Here is a 20018-nt window from a genome sequence, read left to right on the forward strand (position 1 = left end):
AAATGGTCTCGCAGAAGCTGCCATTAAAAGACTTCAAATGGTTGCTAGGGCATTGGTTATGCGCACCAATCTCCCTATTTCTGCTTGGGGCTATGCAATATTACATGCAGCTGTGCTTATTCGTCTAAGGCCCACTGCCACCCAACCTTTTTCTGCATCCCAGATGGTGACTGGGTATGAGCCTAATGTCTCACATTTACGCATATTTGGGTGTGCAGTCTATGTGCCAATTGCGCCACCACAGCGCACTAAAATGGGTCCTCAAAGACGATTAGGCCTTTATGTTGGCTATGACTCCCCAACCATAATCCGCTACATAGAACCCTTGACAGGTGATCTATTTACCGCTAGATTTGCGGATTGTCACTTTGATGAGACAGTCTTCCCGTCTTTAGGGGGAGACATGAACATAACTAATGTTCAACAAAAAGGACAGGAATTGTCGTGGTTTGTCCCCACTTTGTCTCATCTTGATCCCCGAACTGCACAATCTGAAAAAGAAGTGCAGAGAATTCTCGATCTTCAGATCGTAGCAGAATCGATGCCTGATGCGTTTTCTGATATCGCTAAAGTGACGAGATCACACATACCTGCTGCAAATACACCTGCAAGGATTGATGTCCCTAAAAGACATAATGCCATCTCAAAAATACATGAGAATGGCGCCAACGTTCCCTCTATGGGTGACACATTGGCTAGGCCCACGGCTCCTGCCAGGAAGCGCGGGAGACCTATAGGTTCGATGGATTCTCGCCCAAGAAAGAAGGCGAGTTTGGCACAAAATAATAATCCATTAATCATAGATATGAATAATCCATCTCACGAGAATATTCCGGATTATGGTTATGTCCAAGAGACACCATTGGGGGACGCTCCAATGTCAGAACCAACTCCAGAGAATAGAGAAATCTCCATAAATTACAATAATGTACATGAGATGATGGATAGAAATTCTATGGCAATTGATGATGCGTTTGCATATCATATTGCAAAAGGAATCATAGAATATGATGATATCGAACCTCGCTCTGTTGAAGAATGTCAACGAAGAGCGGATTGGCCTAAATGGAAAAATGCGATCCAGACTGAATTGGATTCACTAACAAAGAGACAGGTATTTGGGCCTATAATGCTGACACCACCAAATATAAAGCCTGTTGGCCATAAATGGGTCTTTGTTAGAAAACGTAATGAGAAAAATGAGGTGATGAGATATAAAGCCCACCTCGTGGCGCAAGGTTTCTCACAACGCCCTGGAATCGACTACGAGGAGACATACTCTCCCGTAATGGACATTATAACGTTCCGCTACCTTGTCAGTTTGGTAGTTTCCGAAAAACTTGACATGCAACTTATGGATGTAATTACAGCATATCTCTATGGGGATCTAGATTCAGAGATATATATGAAGGTTCCTGATGGACTTCAATTACCAAAATCAAGTGGCTCTAAACCACGGAGCGCGTTTTCAATAAAATTAAGACGCTCACTATATGGATTGAAACAATCCGGACGGATGTGGTATAACCGTCTAAGTGACTACTTGATTGGAAAGGGATATATTAACAATGAAATATGCCCTTGCGTGTTCATTAAAAGAACAAGTTCCGGATTTGCAATTGTAGCAGTTTATGTCGATGACATGAACCTAATTGGAACTCTAAATGAGTTAAAGGAAACTGCTAAATATTTGGAATCCGAGTTTGAGATGAAAGATCTTGGGAAAACACGGTTTTGCCTCGGAATAGAACTCGAGCACCGTAGTGATGGGATTATGATCCATCAGTCAGCATATACTCAAAAATTACTAAGGCGCTTTAATGAAGATAAAGCAAAGCCTGTAAGTACTCCCATGATCGGCCGAAGTCTTGAGCCCACAAAAGATCCGTTTCGTCCAAAGGATGAGGACGAAGAATTATTAGAGGCTGAAGTACCCTATCTAAGTGCGATAGGCGCATTATTGTATTTAGCACAATGCACAAGGCCAGATATCTCATTCGCAGTGAACTTGTTAGCTCGACATAGTTCTGCGCCAACACGCCGCCATTGGATTGGCATAAAGACAATCTTTCGATACTTAAAAGGTACGATTGATATGGGCTTGTTTTATCCCTACAAAGAGAAAATAAAAGACGGAAGATTGGGATCAGACCCTATGAGGCAAAAAGCCACCTTCCGTAATACAGACACCGGCAACACCATCCATGGTGACCGACGTTCTCCTCCTCCCCTCCATCAAAATAAAAATAATGTTTTGATGGGCTTTGCTGATGCAGGGTATCTCTCTGACCCCCATAAAGGTCGCTCCCAAACAGGTTATGTCTTTACCATGGGAAGCACGGCGATATCTTGGAGATCTACAAAACAGACACTTGTCGCTACTTCCTCAAATCATGCAGAGATTATTGCTCTACATGAAGCTGTGCGTGAATGCATATGGCTAAGGTCTATAAATAGACACATTCGAGGAACTTGTGGTTTGAAGTTTACCACGGATAAACCTACATGCATTTACGAAGATAATGCAGCTTGTATTGAGCAAATGAAATTAGGTTTTATCAAGGGTGACAATACTAAACATATATCGCCGAAATTCTTCTACAATCAGCAACAGCAAACACTTCTAAACATTGAAGTAAATCAAATCCGATCAGAGGATAATGTAGCGGACTTATTTACTAAGTCGTTACCAAAAACCCCTTTCGAGAAACATGTGAAGAGTATCGGATTAAGAAGATTATCCGAACTCTCAGGGGGAGTCTAAATCAGGGGGAGTATCTAGAATCATACTCCACGCTCAATGCGCGTTGCACTCTTTTTCTCCTTCGACCAAGGTTGTTTTTTCCCACAGGGTTTTATTACTTGACAAGGTTTTTAACGAGGCAATTTCGAAGCGCACGGCTTAGACAAATACTATCAACATGAAATATCCAAGGGGGAGTGTTGTAGTATATATGAAACATGTTGTATTGTTCATAGTATAAAATGTCTATGTCATGTATAAGATAGGTATTTTAGGTATAATGACTTGTGAGTCAAGCTTTATGCCAATGGGGAACAAGTGTGGCAATCATCATCATCACAACCACAATGTGAAGCTGCAAATGAAGAAGCCACAAGGAGAGGCTACAATTGAAGATGCCATCAAGTTGTATCATTATTTACTTCAAAATGTATCCCTATAAATACCTCCTTTGAATGAAATGAAAGACACACTTGAATCTCTATAATCTCTCTCTCTCTCTGTGTCAATTTACTTATTCTTAAACAGTATCAATATTAATGGCCAGCATTTCTTGTACTGCCGATGATGATTTAAGGTTGTGAAGGTTGCCTTGTTGTGACTTGGACAACAAGGTTCTAAATAGAGTAGAGCATAGGAGTGTAATTCAGGAGAAAGTTTTGGAAGTAATACACATTGACTTTGTAATGCTCGCTAAACCATACAGTTACACCAAAGCAGCTATACACTTTATGTGAAAGTGGTATGGTGTCAACTGGTGGATTTTTTTCCTGGTAGAAGAAACCTGAAAGAATATGAAAGGAATAACAAATGATGTGTGGGCAATAGCTGAACTTCATATTCTCTTGTGTTTGGCAGTATTTATACTTTGCTAGGATAAATTGATAATGTCAAAATATGTGTTCCACTCTTGTACTGCTCCGTTGATGTCGAAAATGAGATTGCAGACGTTAAGAACTTTGCATATTAATTTATGGACTTGAACTTTCCATTTCCTAGTTAGTACTAAAATCTCTTTCCCATTCACTGAAATCCCCCGTAAATAACCCTGTTTCCCTAAATATGTGTGTGTGTGTGTATTTTCTTTTTCTTTTTGATGAAGGAAACTACTTTCCTCCTATATATGTTCGTTTGATGTATACTTGTAAATCCCATGTGAATTCAACAGTGCTCTGATATGTGAGCTTCCGAAATATGTTTCAAATTTGCAATAGTCTCTGAATGAGCTGGCTTCACAGAACTGATGCTAGTTGATCGGAAGATGCATGATGCTTCTACTTGATATACACATTTGTCTCAAGGGAAGTGTGGCATTTGGTGAATTCAATGTTTAGCCAAGCGGTTAGTATTATTTCAGCAGTAATTTCAGCAGCACCGCTGGCACTCACCAGCTGTTCGAGGAAATTGGCCTGGAACTGTGCTCTGTGAAATACCCCTATAACTTTCAGAAGGTCAATGTGGATGGTGGTCTGAAGACAAGGGAAAGCATTAGAGATCGACTTAATTGGCACAGTTACTGTGAATGGTGACGGCAGACCAAGCTGATGCTGGTGCATGGTATTGAAGCAGGTTTGTGGTATTGAGTTCACGGCAGCTGCTTGGGCTTTCGACATATCATTCTTGAGACTGGCCAGTTGGATAATGCATAAGTGAACTGCAGGAATGCTCATTGACGATGGCAATGACTTGAATTTGTTAATGTCATTCTGACAAAGATGATCAGGTTTGCACATTTATTAGCAAAACGCTCTTGTTTGTCCTGTTTTCTGTGTTTGTATTGAGGAATGACCAAATTGGTTCATTTGAAGCCTCTAAGTCTGATATAAACCCTTTTCCTAACAAATATAATCTGTAGGTTGAAATATGTTCTCAACAGGAGCTCATGCACGAAGCATTCACATATTAGATACGCAAATACATATCATATAAAAAGATGCTTCATTTTGTTTGTTTTTTTTTTCTTCTTTCAAAACAGAGAACTCATACCTTTCCTTACCCTACTTTAATGACATGAAGAATTTATTTGAATTACTATTAACTCGTAAGCAAATATCAGTTGAACATGACACTATTACGATCGTAACAATAAGAGATGGTTGACCTCACAAAAAATGAACTTTCAGGACTTCAATGACACCATTTGCATGGCAGTTATTCTGAGCTTCCATTCTTTGTATTATTCTATCAAATCTTGTAATTAACTTCTGCTGGCTTCAACTCTGATCTCACTGCTGGGTGTCGAAGATCACAGATATGGGGCTAATAACAGAATGTTGATCAGAGAACCATCTCAAATATCCCTGATAAAATGGTGCATCCTTCCCTGCCCCATCTTCCGGTATAAACTCTGCTAGGTATGTAATTGTCTGGCCAACTTCTGTAAACTTAAGCTGCGAAGGACTCACACTCATGGCGATTTTACCTGGTAACTTAAGATCCAAGTTGTAAGTTGAATTAGCTGGTCCAACATTTGTCACCGTCCTTGTGTAATCTTGAGACTGAGACAAGTCCTGGAATATAATAGAAAATGAAGGATAATTTAGCTGCGCTTCAGGTATGACTCCTACTTCAGAGCACTTCACTGTTTGTTGGGTGATTATCTGTATCTGATCGTCTGTGTAGTTCAAACCGCACAGGTAGGGAATGTAATCCGTTGGTTTTGTGTCGTAGATTAGCCCAGGGTCATCTGCTTTTGGAGGATTAACATGTCCTGCACCAGTGGCAAAGATGTCTGCTGGAGCAAGTGTTTCATCAATAATAGGTTTGCCTCCGAGGTTTACTATGTCAGCGGTTGTCACAATTGCAGACTTGATGGCAGCTGGTGACCAGTCGGGGTGTGAGCTCTTGAGCAAAGCTGCAATGCCACTCAGGTGAGGGCATGACATTGAAGTACCTGAAACCATGTTAAATGTTGCCGTAGATTCTGTGCCATTGTCCACTGAAACAGGCCATGCAGCTAAGATGCTAACACCGGGACCAATGATGTCAGGTTTCAAGATTCCTGTGCTCGCCAGGCTTGGTCCTCTTGATGAAAAGGAAGTGACTGCGGGAGCATTTTGATCACCGATGACAGTGCCTTTGAACAAGATTGTGGCCATAGGTGTTGAGGTGGAGTTTATGTAGGCTTTGATGCTCAAACCTGCAGCATAACTCACATGTGTTGCAGGAAGCACATGAGCATCAGCTAAAGTGCTATAGCCATCAGTGTCTTCGTTCATGAGGATCATGGCAGCACCACCTGCTCTTTTGACTTCTTCTCCTTTGGCAATTCTTCCAATTCCTCCACCTCTTTCACACAGCACCACTTTCCCTTCAACTCCATTAAGGGTTCCTACATCGCACAGAGCTGTTGAATCATTGCTATATGCACCGGCATAAACAAGAGGTAACAAATTTGAACTAAAATTTTTATCCTGGAATAACGATTCCCCATCATATTCCTGCCCATTGCCAAGTTTTGCTGTTGCCTTTATGCTTCTGTCAATGGTGCTTGCTCCGACGGTTAGAATCCATGGCGCTTCATTGGATAAAGAACCATATCCAGGACCCTCATTTCCAGCTGAGCAGCTAACAAAAATTCCTTTCTGAATTGCTCCAAATGCACCGACTGCGATTCCGTCTGCATAGAAAGGAGCTGAGCCACCGCCAAGTGAGAGGGAGAGCACGTCTACTCCATCGGCAATAGCAGTGTCCATGGCAGCTACAATGTCACTTTCAGAACAACCCTGTTCAGAACAAACTTGGTACATTGCCAGGTGAGCATAAGGTGCCATGCCAGAGGCTGTTCCCTTCGCCATTCCAAACACGTTGGCGCCTTTCACAAAATTTCCTCCAGCTGTGCTCGACGTGTGGGTTCCATGGCCTTCAAGGTCAACTGGTGGAGCTCCGGTAGTTTTACCACCCTGGAAACTTCTGGCACCAATAAGCTTGTTGTTGCAGAATGTGCCATTGAAATCACACTTGCCTTTCCATTTAGCCGGAGGAGGTCCCACTCCTTCATCGCTGAATGAGGGATGACCTGGTGTTATTCCAGTATCCAAAACTCCAATAATGATTCCTTCACCATAATTAGACCCTTTCCAAAGTCCCAAATCTTGGTACAACCCCAAGAAGTTCGGACTGTGGGTAGTGTGCAGAGGGAGAATCCTATCCTGATGAGCTGATATAAAACCATCCTTGGTCTCCATTTCTTTTACTTCCTCAGCTGTAAGCTTTGCTGCAAAGCCAGTAGCCACATGGTGGTATGCGTAAACCATTCGTTGGTCCATCACCTCCTTTGAGTTTGTAAAACTTTTGGGCAAAAATGACTTGTACCAACTCTCTAAATGTTCATGAGATTCTGAAAATAGCCTCCTCACCGGCTTTTTCACCCAAACAATGTAAGTTTGCATGCCACTATTTTCCTCTTCTGCCTCGGATTCAGCTTTCGGGTTTAGTATTCCCATGCCTCCATCGGTAATAGCTAGTGATAGGCAAAATATGAGACTCAAGCCAAGAAGATACATGATCTGCAGGGCTACAAACTTTTTGTTCTCCATCTTTTTGATGATGAAGAACTTCAGAAGTGAAATTGGTTTGTGTTAGAAGACCTCTTCGAGTACCTATTTATATTAGTTAGCAGAAGATTGTTGGAAGCTGGAACTAATGTGACGGTTTGAAGCAACAAGATTAACCGCCGGCTTTTCTTGTAGTGCCGATGTGATTCAAGGCTGTGAAGGTTGGCTGATTGTGACTTGGATAACAAGGTTGCCAAATAGGGTTGGGCATAAGAGTCTGAAATTATTGCAGGAGCTAGTTTTGGAATTAATATACAGACTTAGTAACGCTCGCTAAACCTTACAGTTATACCAAAGCGGCGATACACCTTATGTAAAGCTAGCTATGATTCATTTGTCTTGAATCGGAGGCTACTCCTCTGGTATTATATAGTTTATAGAGGGTCAACTTTTATCTTTTTGCCCTCGACTCTTTGTTGAAACCTGATATTATTTGTTAAATAATGAAAACAATGAGAAGAAAACCTAATAGAGCAATAGGTAAACTTCATTACTTCTGCTCTTGCTTGGTGCTATATTTGCTTTATATGGTGAGGATGTCAAAATGTATATTCAACAAGGTGACTATTCTTAGCCATATTGCTGGAGGCCTGGAGCCTAGCACTGTAGCTTGATAATATTCAAGTCTGATTTATGTTCAACTCTTGTTTAGCTGCTTTGATCTCGAAAATGTGATAGAATTGAAACTCCAATAAATATCTGGAATTTTAGGATTTAGGAAAATGACTAGAAATTCAATTTAGTAATAAATTATACTTGAACTATTGAATTGAAAGTTTCAAGCAATCCATGGGTTATTTGTTTGAGGGGTGTGCTCTTTTAATCCCATATACCCTCAATATCAAAGGCCTGTGAATGTATGAAGCAGAGGCTAGCACTTGATGTCTTCTGCATGCATCTGTGGATCGAGAACTTTAAGGCATTGCAAGCGTCTGTTATGTTTGCAATGCAATCATATCTAATCTTGAACTAAGTGTCGAGCAAAAAGCTGAGAAATGATATAGTTAATATCCCTAAGAAATAGAAACCAAACTAAAAATCAAATTTGTTTCGGATTAGCATAAGATCGAGTATAAGAGGCGTTTTGGCTTCATCAATTGTTTTTTTTTTTTAATTGTCTTTTCACATAATGTTAGTATGAATGTTAATTAAGATTTTCATTAAGATGGGGCTGGAAGTCTATTTGTAGAGGGGAGAGACACCACCTCACATGCAACTTAACTCTAACACATGAAATTAATTAACAATTCAATTCCCACATTGGAAATTGGGACACAAGCCTTATATTGAAAACTTGGTCAATACAATCCAAAGCTCATATCAGGCACTTAGTAATAATTCAATTGGAATATTTCGATGGCAATATAAGGATCCTAAATCAGGATCATGACATCATGTTTTGGAGAGGGATCTGCTTTGATACCATGTTAAACAACGATAAGCGTGGCTTGTGACCCACCTTTGTACCAATACAATCGTGTCCTAACTTAACCACTAATTAGCTGTTGGATTTTAATCACAAAGGTCACGGTACAATTAGGTGTGTTTAATCCACTTATAAGTTATATTTTATTTTTATCTAAAAAAAATTATATTTTATTTATCACTTTTCCAATATACAATCTTTCCTTTCCAATGTGGGATACGTATCCCCCGCTCACTACATCAGACAGACTATGAAAGACTGGAAGAGTCATAATATTCCTTATAAGAGATGGATGCTATGCCACATATTCCTTCCACTCTTATTGATCAATTTTCCCATCTCCATGTAAATGTGTCTCCATCATTGTCCCTGCTCCCTATAGAAACATGAAGCATTTACATAGAATAAGTATACAACACTAGTTAGAAATCCCGCGCTTTGCTGCGGGTAGTATCACTTCGTTCAAGTTGTATAACAATTATCAATTGCTTTCTAACTAAACTAACAACTAATAGTAATCAAATGAAGTTATCTAGTTCACAAAGGGGAGGGAGCCCAAGTACTTTTACAGTCTTCTCCGTGTTCTAACCATTTAACACATTCCTCATGCACATAATAGAAGATACCAGCAAAGCAAGTGTGAGACTTCGCTCAAACAGATTCCAATTCAACATGAGTTTAAATTAAGTTGAAGAGACTTGGTGTCTAAAAAAAAAGGAAGCAAATTCTAAAGGAGGCAAATTCTTGTAACACCTACCATATGGATCACATATTTTGAGCATAAGTCCCCAATTTTAATGAGGTTGTACTGCCTACTGTCTTTGAATGTTTCTAATGCCTAAAATCAAAATTTTTGTATAGTTAGGTTGGAAAATTGGCAAAAAAGAATAAAAATAAAGTTAGAGGACCAGTTATAAGCAGTGAAAAAAGCATTAACATATCAGTTATAGGACCAGTTATAAGCAGTGAGAAAAGGTAATGAAATATAATCAGTGAGCAAGGAGCAAAAACGATAACATTGTTCCAGCAAACAAAGTGAGGAGTCCAAAATTTCATATGTCAACTCTTTGTTAACAAATCATGCATATCTGTTACTACTTAGAACCATAGTGGATAGCTATACTGATCTATACAGGGACGGAAAAGAAGTGCATCGATTTGGAATTAACTCAAGCATAGGACACCGATTGCAGAACCAACCAATTCAGAAATTTAACCAACAAAACTCAAAAGCATAAATAAGAATGTCAAATTAGGATAAAAGCTAAATGATTTAATTCGCCAATAAAAATGCCATGCTGGTACACCTTCAAATTTCAAAATAGTAACTGCTGCAGGTCCATATGTACAACATATGCAAAACCCAGAAAGGGCATAACCAATAGTTAAGCTGATCATTTTTACTGATCAGAAAAATGTTCAATTTTTTAGAGCATCACATGAGTTTTAGATGACTCTAAAAGAGTATATTTCTGTTTTGGTATACCCTTCAACACTTTAGGAACTGTGAATGTTTTCATGAAAGAAGTGTCTTTTCAAGGGAAATTATGAGTTAAGTAGTCATGGAAAGTGGACTTGGGGGAATTCTTTACAATTTGATTAGAATAATAGTACAGGCATGACGGGAAAAAAATGAGATTAGAATCATTTCATTGTGGAAGTTCTTTTCATAGAGATGAAGTTGAGCATTTTGTCCATTCATATATAGTATGCTGTATCATCAAAATTTCATATACAGAGAACCAAAATTTACGGTAAATCCGGAAAAGCATAGAACCAATCACTCTAGGAACCCAGAACGCAAATAATATAGAGATTACAAAGCACATGCAATGAAAACCCAGAATGGATCAGAGAGTCTATACCTTGACAATTTGATTGAGAAGAGCAACCCATATTTTCGCTTCTTGAATATCTCTCTCTCTCCCTCTGCGGCTGTCAAGGATGGCTTTCTTTCTACTCGCTCTCCCTGAACCAACACTCTTCCCTCTCAGCCACCAAAATTGAGAAGGCAAGCAGTAGACCTACTCTTTCAATAAAACAACGCCCATCAGCATTTCGTTTTAGCAAAGAGAGACGCAAAATAAGAACAAATTGGTAACATGCTGAGCCAATTTGGCTAGTCTCACACCATATCCAAGCACCAATTGAGACTGAGCCAAATTATACCTATCAACAACTCACGATTGAAATCTGACTCAATCCAAATACAAAATACAAAAAACAAAAACTCACACATGCACAAAGTCTCAAACTTGAGAAATCGATTGAAGCACCACGCTAGTGATGACGTCGGCTCAAGATGAATACCGAATAGAAATCGCTGAGATGGGAGGAGAGGGAGTGCAGTGAGAACAAAAGAAACAGTCCGTAGAAGAAAGAAGAAACCGATGGAAACATCTGGTATACCTCGGTCAATGGCAGCCTGAAATTGTGAGAAAAAGCGAGGGCAGAACCGCCATTTTACTGTTAAATGAACAGTTTGAATGAACAGTGCTAGGAATAGTGTTTCGGCTTTAGATGTATGTATAATTTGATTTGTAAATTCGAGCTTGGCTTGAACTTTGAACCACGCCCCCTTATTAGCAGGGGTAGGCAGCTTGGAACAAACGTACAATCGACGAATTGTATTGAATCGAAACAAATCAAATGCAGTTTAAACAGAACAGTAGAATCAAACAAAATTGATCCGTTGGTTAAACTTGAATTGTACCGAGATGAAACTCATCAAACCATTAGAATTAGAATTAAAATTTATATTTATATTATAAGTGACCAATTTCTATTAGCTTGTAATATTCTAACACAAACTAAAACAATCATTAATTCCACGAATGATTTGAACGTCCACCGAAGTATGCCTAGTTTTTGTTTATGAGAAGCTTTTGCCGATGACTAACACCTGCAACGAGTGTCTTTATTTTACTTTCCTGCCGAAGAGCTATCTGCGGGTAAAATTGTTATTTGTCGAAGGAAAATCAGCTTTGTGTGCCTATTCAAACTAGGATTAGTTTCATGGTTGTAATAGGAGAGAAGGTTCTAGAATTCCTAGTCTTACTCGGATTAGTTTTCCTAGTAACATTAGAACATGCACTTTAAAATCCCTATATATAGGGCTCCTATCCTCAATAATGAAACACAATTCTCTCATCAATCTCTCTCAAAATATCTCATACTTAAACACGTTATCAACACGATCTTTAACCACAAAACAAAAACAAAAAACCAGAAAATTTTCTTCATCACCGCTGCACCTAGCCCTCGCTAGCCCAACCACCTGCTTCCCCCTGTAGCCCTTTCGCACCCGTGTGCCTCCTACTGCCCCTGCAGCACAGCAAGACGCTAGTTACTGTGCAAGTCAGCCTTCTTACAAGCCCCGAAACATCTTGATAGGGACCTCAGATCAAAATTCTTCCTTCATCAAAGTTGTTCGTCTCTGTCTCTTCTATTTGACCTCCGAATTTCAGGCTTATCGGAGTTATTTTGAGACCTGTACACTAATCGAAGTGAAAGCTGTTTAAGAGGCAAATCTGCTCCGAATTTCAACAAAAATCCTTGAAAACTGCCGCTGCCACCTTCAAGCATCACTGCAGCAGCTCCTTGCCCACGCTAGCCTCATCTGCGTGCCTGCCCCTGCAGCACCTACGAGCCCCTGCACACCCATCCGTCGGCCAACTCCTCGGCTTACCTTGGCCAGACCTATATCGGCCACACAGCAGGGATTGAAAGATAGTTTGCAATCCCCGATCCAGGATCGATAGCATGCTGATAGGAGCATTTTAATGCGGTATTTTAATAGTTAATTCCTCACATTTTGCTTATAGTTAATTCCTTAACGAATCGATTTTTAACTCAATTTCTATTTTTTAGGTACATTGGAGTAGATGATGATGAAATGAGCTGTTTGGCCCTAAAATGAGCATTTTGGCCTGAGAAAGCGTGTCTTGGAGAAATTGAGCCAATGAGAAAGCGAGCTAGACAAGAAATGAGGAGTGGCAGACTAACCATCCGAACTTCAAATGAGTTGAAACTTTCCAGATTCATTCTAGAAAGCCCAAGGATCATTTCTTATGAAGAGTGCCAGAGTAAACTATGAGTGGAAGGCATTCAAACAATCAGCCCAATTTTCTACAGAAGCAAAACTGGAAAACTGGACCTGTAAGAGGTCCAGCAGCATTTCCGGCCCAACCACATGGCAATACATTCTGAAATTTTACCAGGGTAATCTACATTCATGGGGGAATATTTGTTATGAAGAAGTCTTGGGCAGAATCTAAACTTTCGGGTGGAGATAAAATTGAAGTAAATGAGTAGGAAATCCATCATCATCATCACCCAAAAACATTCCATGTTTTAGGGTGTAATCATCATGTTTTCTCCATCATTTCTCACACTAATCCACCATCATCATCACCCAAAAACATTCCATGTTTTAGGGTGTAATCATCATGTTTTCTCCATCATTTCTCACACTAATCCACCATCATCATCACCCAAAAACATTCCATGTTTTAGGGTGTAATCATCATGTTTTCTCCATCATTACTCACACTAATTTACTCCATCTTTTCCAATTTCACTCTTCTTTCTCTTCCCTATATAAACACCTTCTCCTCTCACTCTAAAATACATTCCTTCATCCATTTCATCTCCTTGTCTCACCATTTCCTCTCCATTTTCCCTAGTCACCATTTCCTACACACATTCCTTCATCCATTTCATCTCCTTGTCTCACCATTTCCTCTCCATTTTCCCTAGTCACCATTTCCTACACACATTTCTTCATCCATTCCATCTCCTTGTCTCTCCATTTCCTTTCCATTTTCCTTTCCACCCTCTAGAGCAAGCCACGAGTTCAAGCAAGGCCAAAGGAAGAAGAAGAGAAGCCGTGAGCATCACCATCCATATCCATCCTTGAAGCTTGCTTTCGAGATTCAAGAGCCCACAACGTTTATCATCCATCTCATCTTCATCCACGGTGTAATCCGATTCTCCTTTGTAACCTTTGCTTTGAATTTCGTTGGTTATGAACTAGTTGACACATGTGTTTGAACAAATATTAATTTCTGGAATTTTTATGATTAATTGAGAATTTTCAGATTCATATTATTGTTCTTCGAGAGTTGCTTATGTGGGTTTGTTTAATTAAATTTGCGTTATAGATAACTTTTGTATTTTAATCTTATGTGGTTGCAAACACGTAGGGTTTTGATATGAATGGTGCTAGGTTTAAGAACATGAAATCGACTTTTCGTTTTGTGTAAACTTGAATCAAAGTAGTAAAGGTTTTGTGCAAAGACCGAATTTAATTAAAGAGGATTGCAATTAGGTGGACTTTTCCATACTAAGTTGTACACTTGAGTTGATAGCCTTTCTCTATGTGTAATGCATTAAACATGTTGTGATTAACTAGCTTTCTAGTGCTTGAATGCATGTTTGATAGGATTGATCTAGGTGCTTTCGCTTAGGTTAATTAGCTTTTAAAAGTAAAAAATTGGGAATTCATTTGCTTTCGAATGATTCACATGATCAACTCCTCTCTCATGACTTAGATGAACAATATTAGGGTTTGAATCAATTTTAATCATATGTTTCGGTTTTTGATATTTGTTCTCTCACTCCATTCGTATTTTTTTATGTTTTTGCATTTTAATTATTTTGTTAACTTAGTTTTATTTTCGAAAAAACCAAAAACAAAATCCCCCCTTTTTCGTAAATAATGTTTATACTTGTGAATATCTTTGTGAATATTATACTTTGTTTTAATTTTAATTGTTTAATTGTTTGACAATGACAGGTGTACCCTCAATCCCCGGAATAGAACGATCCCTATTTACTTATACTACTAACGATATTTTCAGGGTTAAATTATGCGCTTGCCTTAAGCGCATCACATGCCTGCAATGCTATATGTCTGCATCAACACGCGCGTGTATTGAGAATTTCAAGTTCCAAAATTCATGAGTATCACAAGTAAGCTGTTTCCGTTTTTGAAATTTAAATTTACTTTTCTTTGGGGACTTACAAAATCCATTCTTCTACATCCCACTTTTCTGTAACATGGGTTCGATTTGCTAAAAGTGGAATCGTGGGGATTCACGCTACATGCAAACTAAGAGCGTTCGTAATCTTCGGACTAAGAGTGTCTGTGAGCATCAATTCTAACGAACTAAGAGCGTTCGTAAGCATAAAAATTTGACCATATAAACGTCATTGGTTTCAATCCAAATCCAAAAAAATTGGAAACTATCAACAAAGACAGTGGTTATAACTCTTTCTCACTAGGCGTACTCAAGAGTAATTGTGATGTCTAGGAAAAGTTTGAACTGATAGATATAATTTCCTCAGCGTACCAAGTATTTTTCGATAGATATAATTTCGAAAAATATCGCGATAATTTGCCATGTCACACTTGATTGACTTTTAATTGGACTATAATTCCATTTAAAAAGCCAAATTGTAGTCATCAAAGTTCGAACCTCGGTGGGTTCAATACATCTAGAGTGACTTAACCAACTCTGCACTGCTTGCGTCTGATACAGTTTGCCAACTTTGTAATACATATATTTTATCTACGAACCTAACAAACTTACAACTATTATTTTTTATCTATATTTTTATTTACCAACGATTCAAAATTTTTATAACGACTTTCCAAAAATTACCCTTATAAATTGGGCCACATTTACACATTTGTTAGCTTGTTCCACCTTTCATGTTTCACAACTTCCATTTAAAGGGGAAAAAAAATTAACATGTTTAAAGTAAATTTTTAAAAAACTTCAACAATATAGCATTTACTATTTCATTTTAAATTATTATAACTCACTATATAATAATGCTTATTCATGGTTTTCTTGTAAAATATAGTAGATAATTGATAAAACAAACATCTCCAAAAGTTTCATTTAAAATTTCCATGTTTTTCTTCAACTTTCTGTCATTTTTCTCACTTATTTACCGATATCGATATATCCTTGATATTTCCGTCGAAGTTTCTATTTTCCAAACCATCGATATATCCTCGATACTCGATATTTTAGTCATTGCCTGGAATCGACTACGAGGAGACGTATTCTCCCGTAATGGATGTTATAACGTTCCGTTACCTTGTCAGTTTGGTAGTTTCCAAAAAAATTTGCAGCTTATGGATGTGGTTACAGCATATCTCTATGGGGATCTAGATTCAGAGATATATATGAAGGTCTCAGATGGACTTCAATTGCCTAAGTCAATTGGCTCTAAACCAAGGATCGCGTTTTCAATAAAATTAAAACGCTCACTATATGGATTAAAACAATCCGGACGGATGTGGTATAACAGCCTAAGTGACTACTTGATTGGGAAGGGATATATTAATAATGAAATATGCTCATGCGTGTTCATTAAAAGAACAAGTTTCGGATTTGCAATCGTAGCAGTTTATGTCGATGACATGAACCTAATTGGAACTCTAGATGAGTTAAAGGAAACTGCTAAATATTTGAAATTCGAATTTGAGATGAAAGATCTTGGGAAAAAACGGTTTTGTCTCGGTTTAGAACTCGAGCACCGTAGTGATGGAATTTTGATCCATCAGTCTGCATATACTCAAAAAATTCTAAGGCGCTTTAATGAAGATAAAGCAAAGCCTGTGAGTACTCCCATGATTGGTCGTAGTCTTGAGCCCGGAAAAGATCTATTTCTTCCAAAGGATGAGGACGAAGAATCATTAGAGGCCGAAGTGCCCTATTTAAGTGCAAGAGGCGCATTATTGTACTTAGCTCAATGCACAAGACCAGACATCTCCTTTGCAGTGAACTTGTTAGCTCGACATAGCTCTGCGCCAACTCGTCGTCATTGGATTGGTGTAAAGACAATCTTTCGATACCTAAGAAGTGCGATTTATATGAGCCTATTCTATCCCTACAAAGAGAAAAGGAATGACGGAAGGATGATATCGGACCAAATTAGCTCAAGAGCCATCGTCCAAAACGCCATGGCCGGCAACATTATTGCCGCAGCCACCACCAAGGGTGGCCGGCCTCACCCTCCTCTACTTCATCAAAACGACAATGATATTGTGATGAGTTTTGCTGATGCAGGGTACCTCTTTGACCTTCACAAAAGTCGCTCCCAAATAGGTTATGTCTTTACCATGGGAAGCACTGCGATATCTTGGAGGTCTACAAAATAGACCCTTATTGCTACTTCCTCAAATCATGCAGAGATTATTGCTCTACATGACGCTGTGCGTGAATGTATATGGTTAAGGTCTGTAATTAGACATATTCAAGGAAGTTGTGGTTTGAAGTCTACCATGGATGAACCTACATGCATTTATGAGGATAATGCAGCTTGTATTGAGCAAATAAAATTAGGTTTCATCAAGGGCGACAACACTAAGCATATATCGTCTAAGTTCTTTTATAATCAGCAACAACAATCACTTCTAAAGATTGAAGTGAATCAAATCCGATCAGAGGATAATGTAGCGGACTTATTCACTAAGTCGTTACCTAAATCCACCTTTGAGAAACATGTGAAGAGCATCAGATTGAAAAGGTTAGCCGAACTCCCATGATTGTAGCAATCAGGGGGAGATATCGACATCAGGGGGTTATGATGTCTACATGTTCGATCTCGAAGAAATGAAGGACGTGTTGTACTCTTTTCACCTCCTCGAGCTTGTTTTTATCCCACAGGGTTTTCCACTCGAGCAAGGTTTTTAACGAGGCAACGGACGAAGCGTCACCACCAAGTTTGAGTGGCACAAGGGGGAGTGTTGAAGGAAAATCAGTTTTGTGTGCTTATTCAAACTTGGATTAGTTTCATGGTTGTAATAGGAGAGAACAGGGACGTAGTCAGGATCGTATGGAGGGTTGGGCTAATTTTAGCCTAACAAATATTTTGCGCATAACTCTTTTTCTTTTTGAGGTTTGGAGCCTAGTGGGAGGTTCATTCTCACGCTTTTATTATTCAAAACTACAATGGGGATTGGGGGGGGGGGGGGGGGGGGGACATGAAACCAAAGACTGAACCGTACGCTCCGAGGCCCACTAACTTCAAATTCAGAAATTACTGAATCATTATCAATACTATTTGCAAACTCTTTTCAATGTAGAGAACCATCAAATCATCAAGAAAGTCATCTTCCATCTTATTTCGAAGTTTGCTTTTTATGATGTTCATAGATGAAAATGCTCTCTCTATTGTTGCTGTAGAAACTGGCAGAGTCAAAATAAGGCAAATCAACCTGTAAATATGCAATTATGCAAAGTTAAATGGCCTAAGCTTAGATAAACAATTATCATTTATCTTAAAAAAAAAACATCACTAAAATCCCAATTATGTGGAATCTGGACACCAAACATTAAACACCACATCACCATTCATCAACCGATTCAACACTTCCCAATTATCAACAATTCAAGTATTCAACATCAACCCATTCCAAATTATCGAGATCAACCCATTACCCATTCCCAATTATCAACATCAAGTCATCATTCATCAACCTATTCGGCCATTCCCAATTCCCAATTACTGAATTACGACCTCACGATCCTCACCCTAAACACCAAACATCACAAATTCACGATTCAAACAATCAAACATCATCAGCAAGACAACACTTCAACATGGGTATTGGGTATATGGTGTTTACCTAAGAATATGAGATTCATGGATTAAAGATTTGAAGCCTTCAAGAGTTCAAGGAGCAGGAGTCGCAAAGAATCCAGAGATGCAGACCGCAGTGGAAGTGGCTCGGTGGCTGGAGCCTGGAACTCTGGAAGAGTGGAAGGTAGAATCAAAATCGATCTGAAGTTCTGAACTTGGGGAGAGAGTGAGAGTATCTGAGTTACTGAGTATGGAGTCGGGACCGACAACAGCAACCCAATTGCAAAGCATTAGTATTTTATTTATTTATTTTTATTTGGGCTATACCCATACTTGGTAGTTTTTAGCCCAATTTTTCCCTTGGGCTACAGCTCAGACACCTCTTGTAGTGGCTCCGTCCCTGGGAGAGAAGGTTCTAAAATTTCTAGTCCTACTCAGATTAGTTTTCCTTGTAACATTAATATAGGGCTCATATCCTCAATAATGAAACACAATTCTCTCGTCAATCTCTCTCAAAATATCTCATACTTAATAGAAATAATGGGGAGCTGTTGTGGATGAATATTTGTTAGCTTCTCTTTTTATGTTTTTTTAGGAGACATTAAGGGGGGTGTATTGTATTTGGATTTGTGCAGACTTTTTTTAAATGACAGACTTTTTGAAAAGTCCATAGACTCTTTAAAAAGTCGATAGACTGTTATGGATTTCTTAAAACCATTGATTTTAGCAACAGACTTTTATTGATTCATGAAAATCTATATACTTTATTATGAATGACTTCTACAGATTTCCTAGAATGTACAAAATATAAAAAAAAAAAAAACAAATGCAGCCCAAACACAAAACAAAATAATAACTTGTTGTCTCTTCAATGCTCCAGTATCTTCTAATAGAAATTGACTCAAATAAATGATTGTTAGTCTGTCTAGCGAGTTTGTTCTCATTTCTAATCTCCCAACAACATAAATATACAATATAGATCACTTGACGTTTATGGTTAATTATTTTCATCAATTTTGTTTTCGCCAATTAACATATATTGTAGCAATATTGATCAATGTCTTGATCTATAATCAATCAATTGAAATTCAATTGTTCAACCTTTTTTTGAACCATAATATAAAATTCAAATTAATGAGAATAATTAATTAATAAGATAAAATTTAGTATGGTTCAAGGTCTTAGGGTTAGACCACAATATTTGAGTTTTAGGATTTCATAAATCATTTTTATTGCTATTAGGGTTCGAAGTATCACAATTGAAAAAAAAAAACAAAAACAAAAAAACAAATATCACATTCAACAACTACAAAAAACATGTTGGGTATCAAAAAAAGTTGATATCATAAAAAATTAGAGAAAAGACAAAAAATTAAGAAAGAGAGATGATGAAGGACAAACTTCTTCGTGTGTAGAGAGAATAACTTTGATAGACATTTTTTTTTTCTTTTCTGAAGAGGAAACTTTGATAGACTTTTTGAAATCTTTGGTCTGAAGGCTGGAAAATTATTGGAGTTTGTTATGTATAGTTAACACTACAAAGTCCATGATTATCCATGATTTTCTAATTCCATAAGTATGAATGATATTTTGAATACCTCTGTACTTTTATTCATTTTTAAAAGTCCTAATTGAATACCCCTAGATTTTGGTAGAATTCATGAAGTCTTTAAAAATCCTAATTGAATACCTC

General features: G+C 38.3%; 1 protein-coding gene across 1 annotated transcript; it reads right to left on the minus strand.

The window, feature by feature from the left end:
- Positions 1–4968: 4968 nt before the first annotated feature.
- Positions 4969–7281, minus strand: LOC112175962 (subtilisin-like protease). Its single transcript, XM_024313704.2, has one exon. It carries the CDS (start codon positions 7279–7281, stop codon positions 4969–4971), a length of 2313 nt encoding a protein of 770 aa, XP_024169472.1.
- Positions 7282–20018: the final 12737 nt, after the last annotated feature.

The sequence above is a fragment of the Rosa chinensis genome, chromosome 7 (genome assembly GCF_002994745.2).
Source record: "Rosa chinensis cultivar Old Blush chromosome 7, RchiOBHm-V2, whole genome shotgun sequence".
NCBI lineage: Eukaryota > Viridiplantae > Streptophyta > Magnoliopsida > Rosales > Rosaceae > Rosa > Rosa chinensis.

What these genes read in the sequence shown, in the direction of transcription:
- LOC112175962 (XM_024313704.2), bottom strand. Translation starts at nt 7,281, where the DNA reads ATGGAGAACAAAAAGTTTGTAGCCCTGCAGATCATGTATCTTCTTGGC.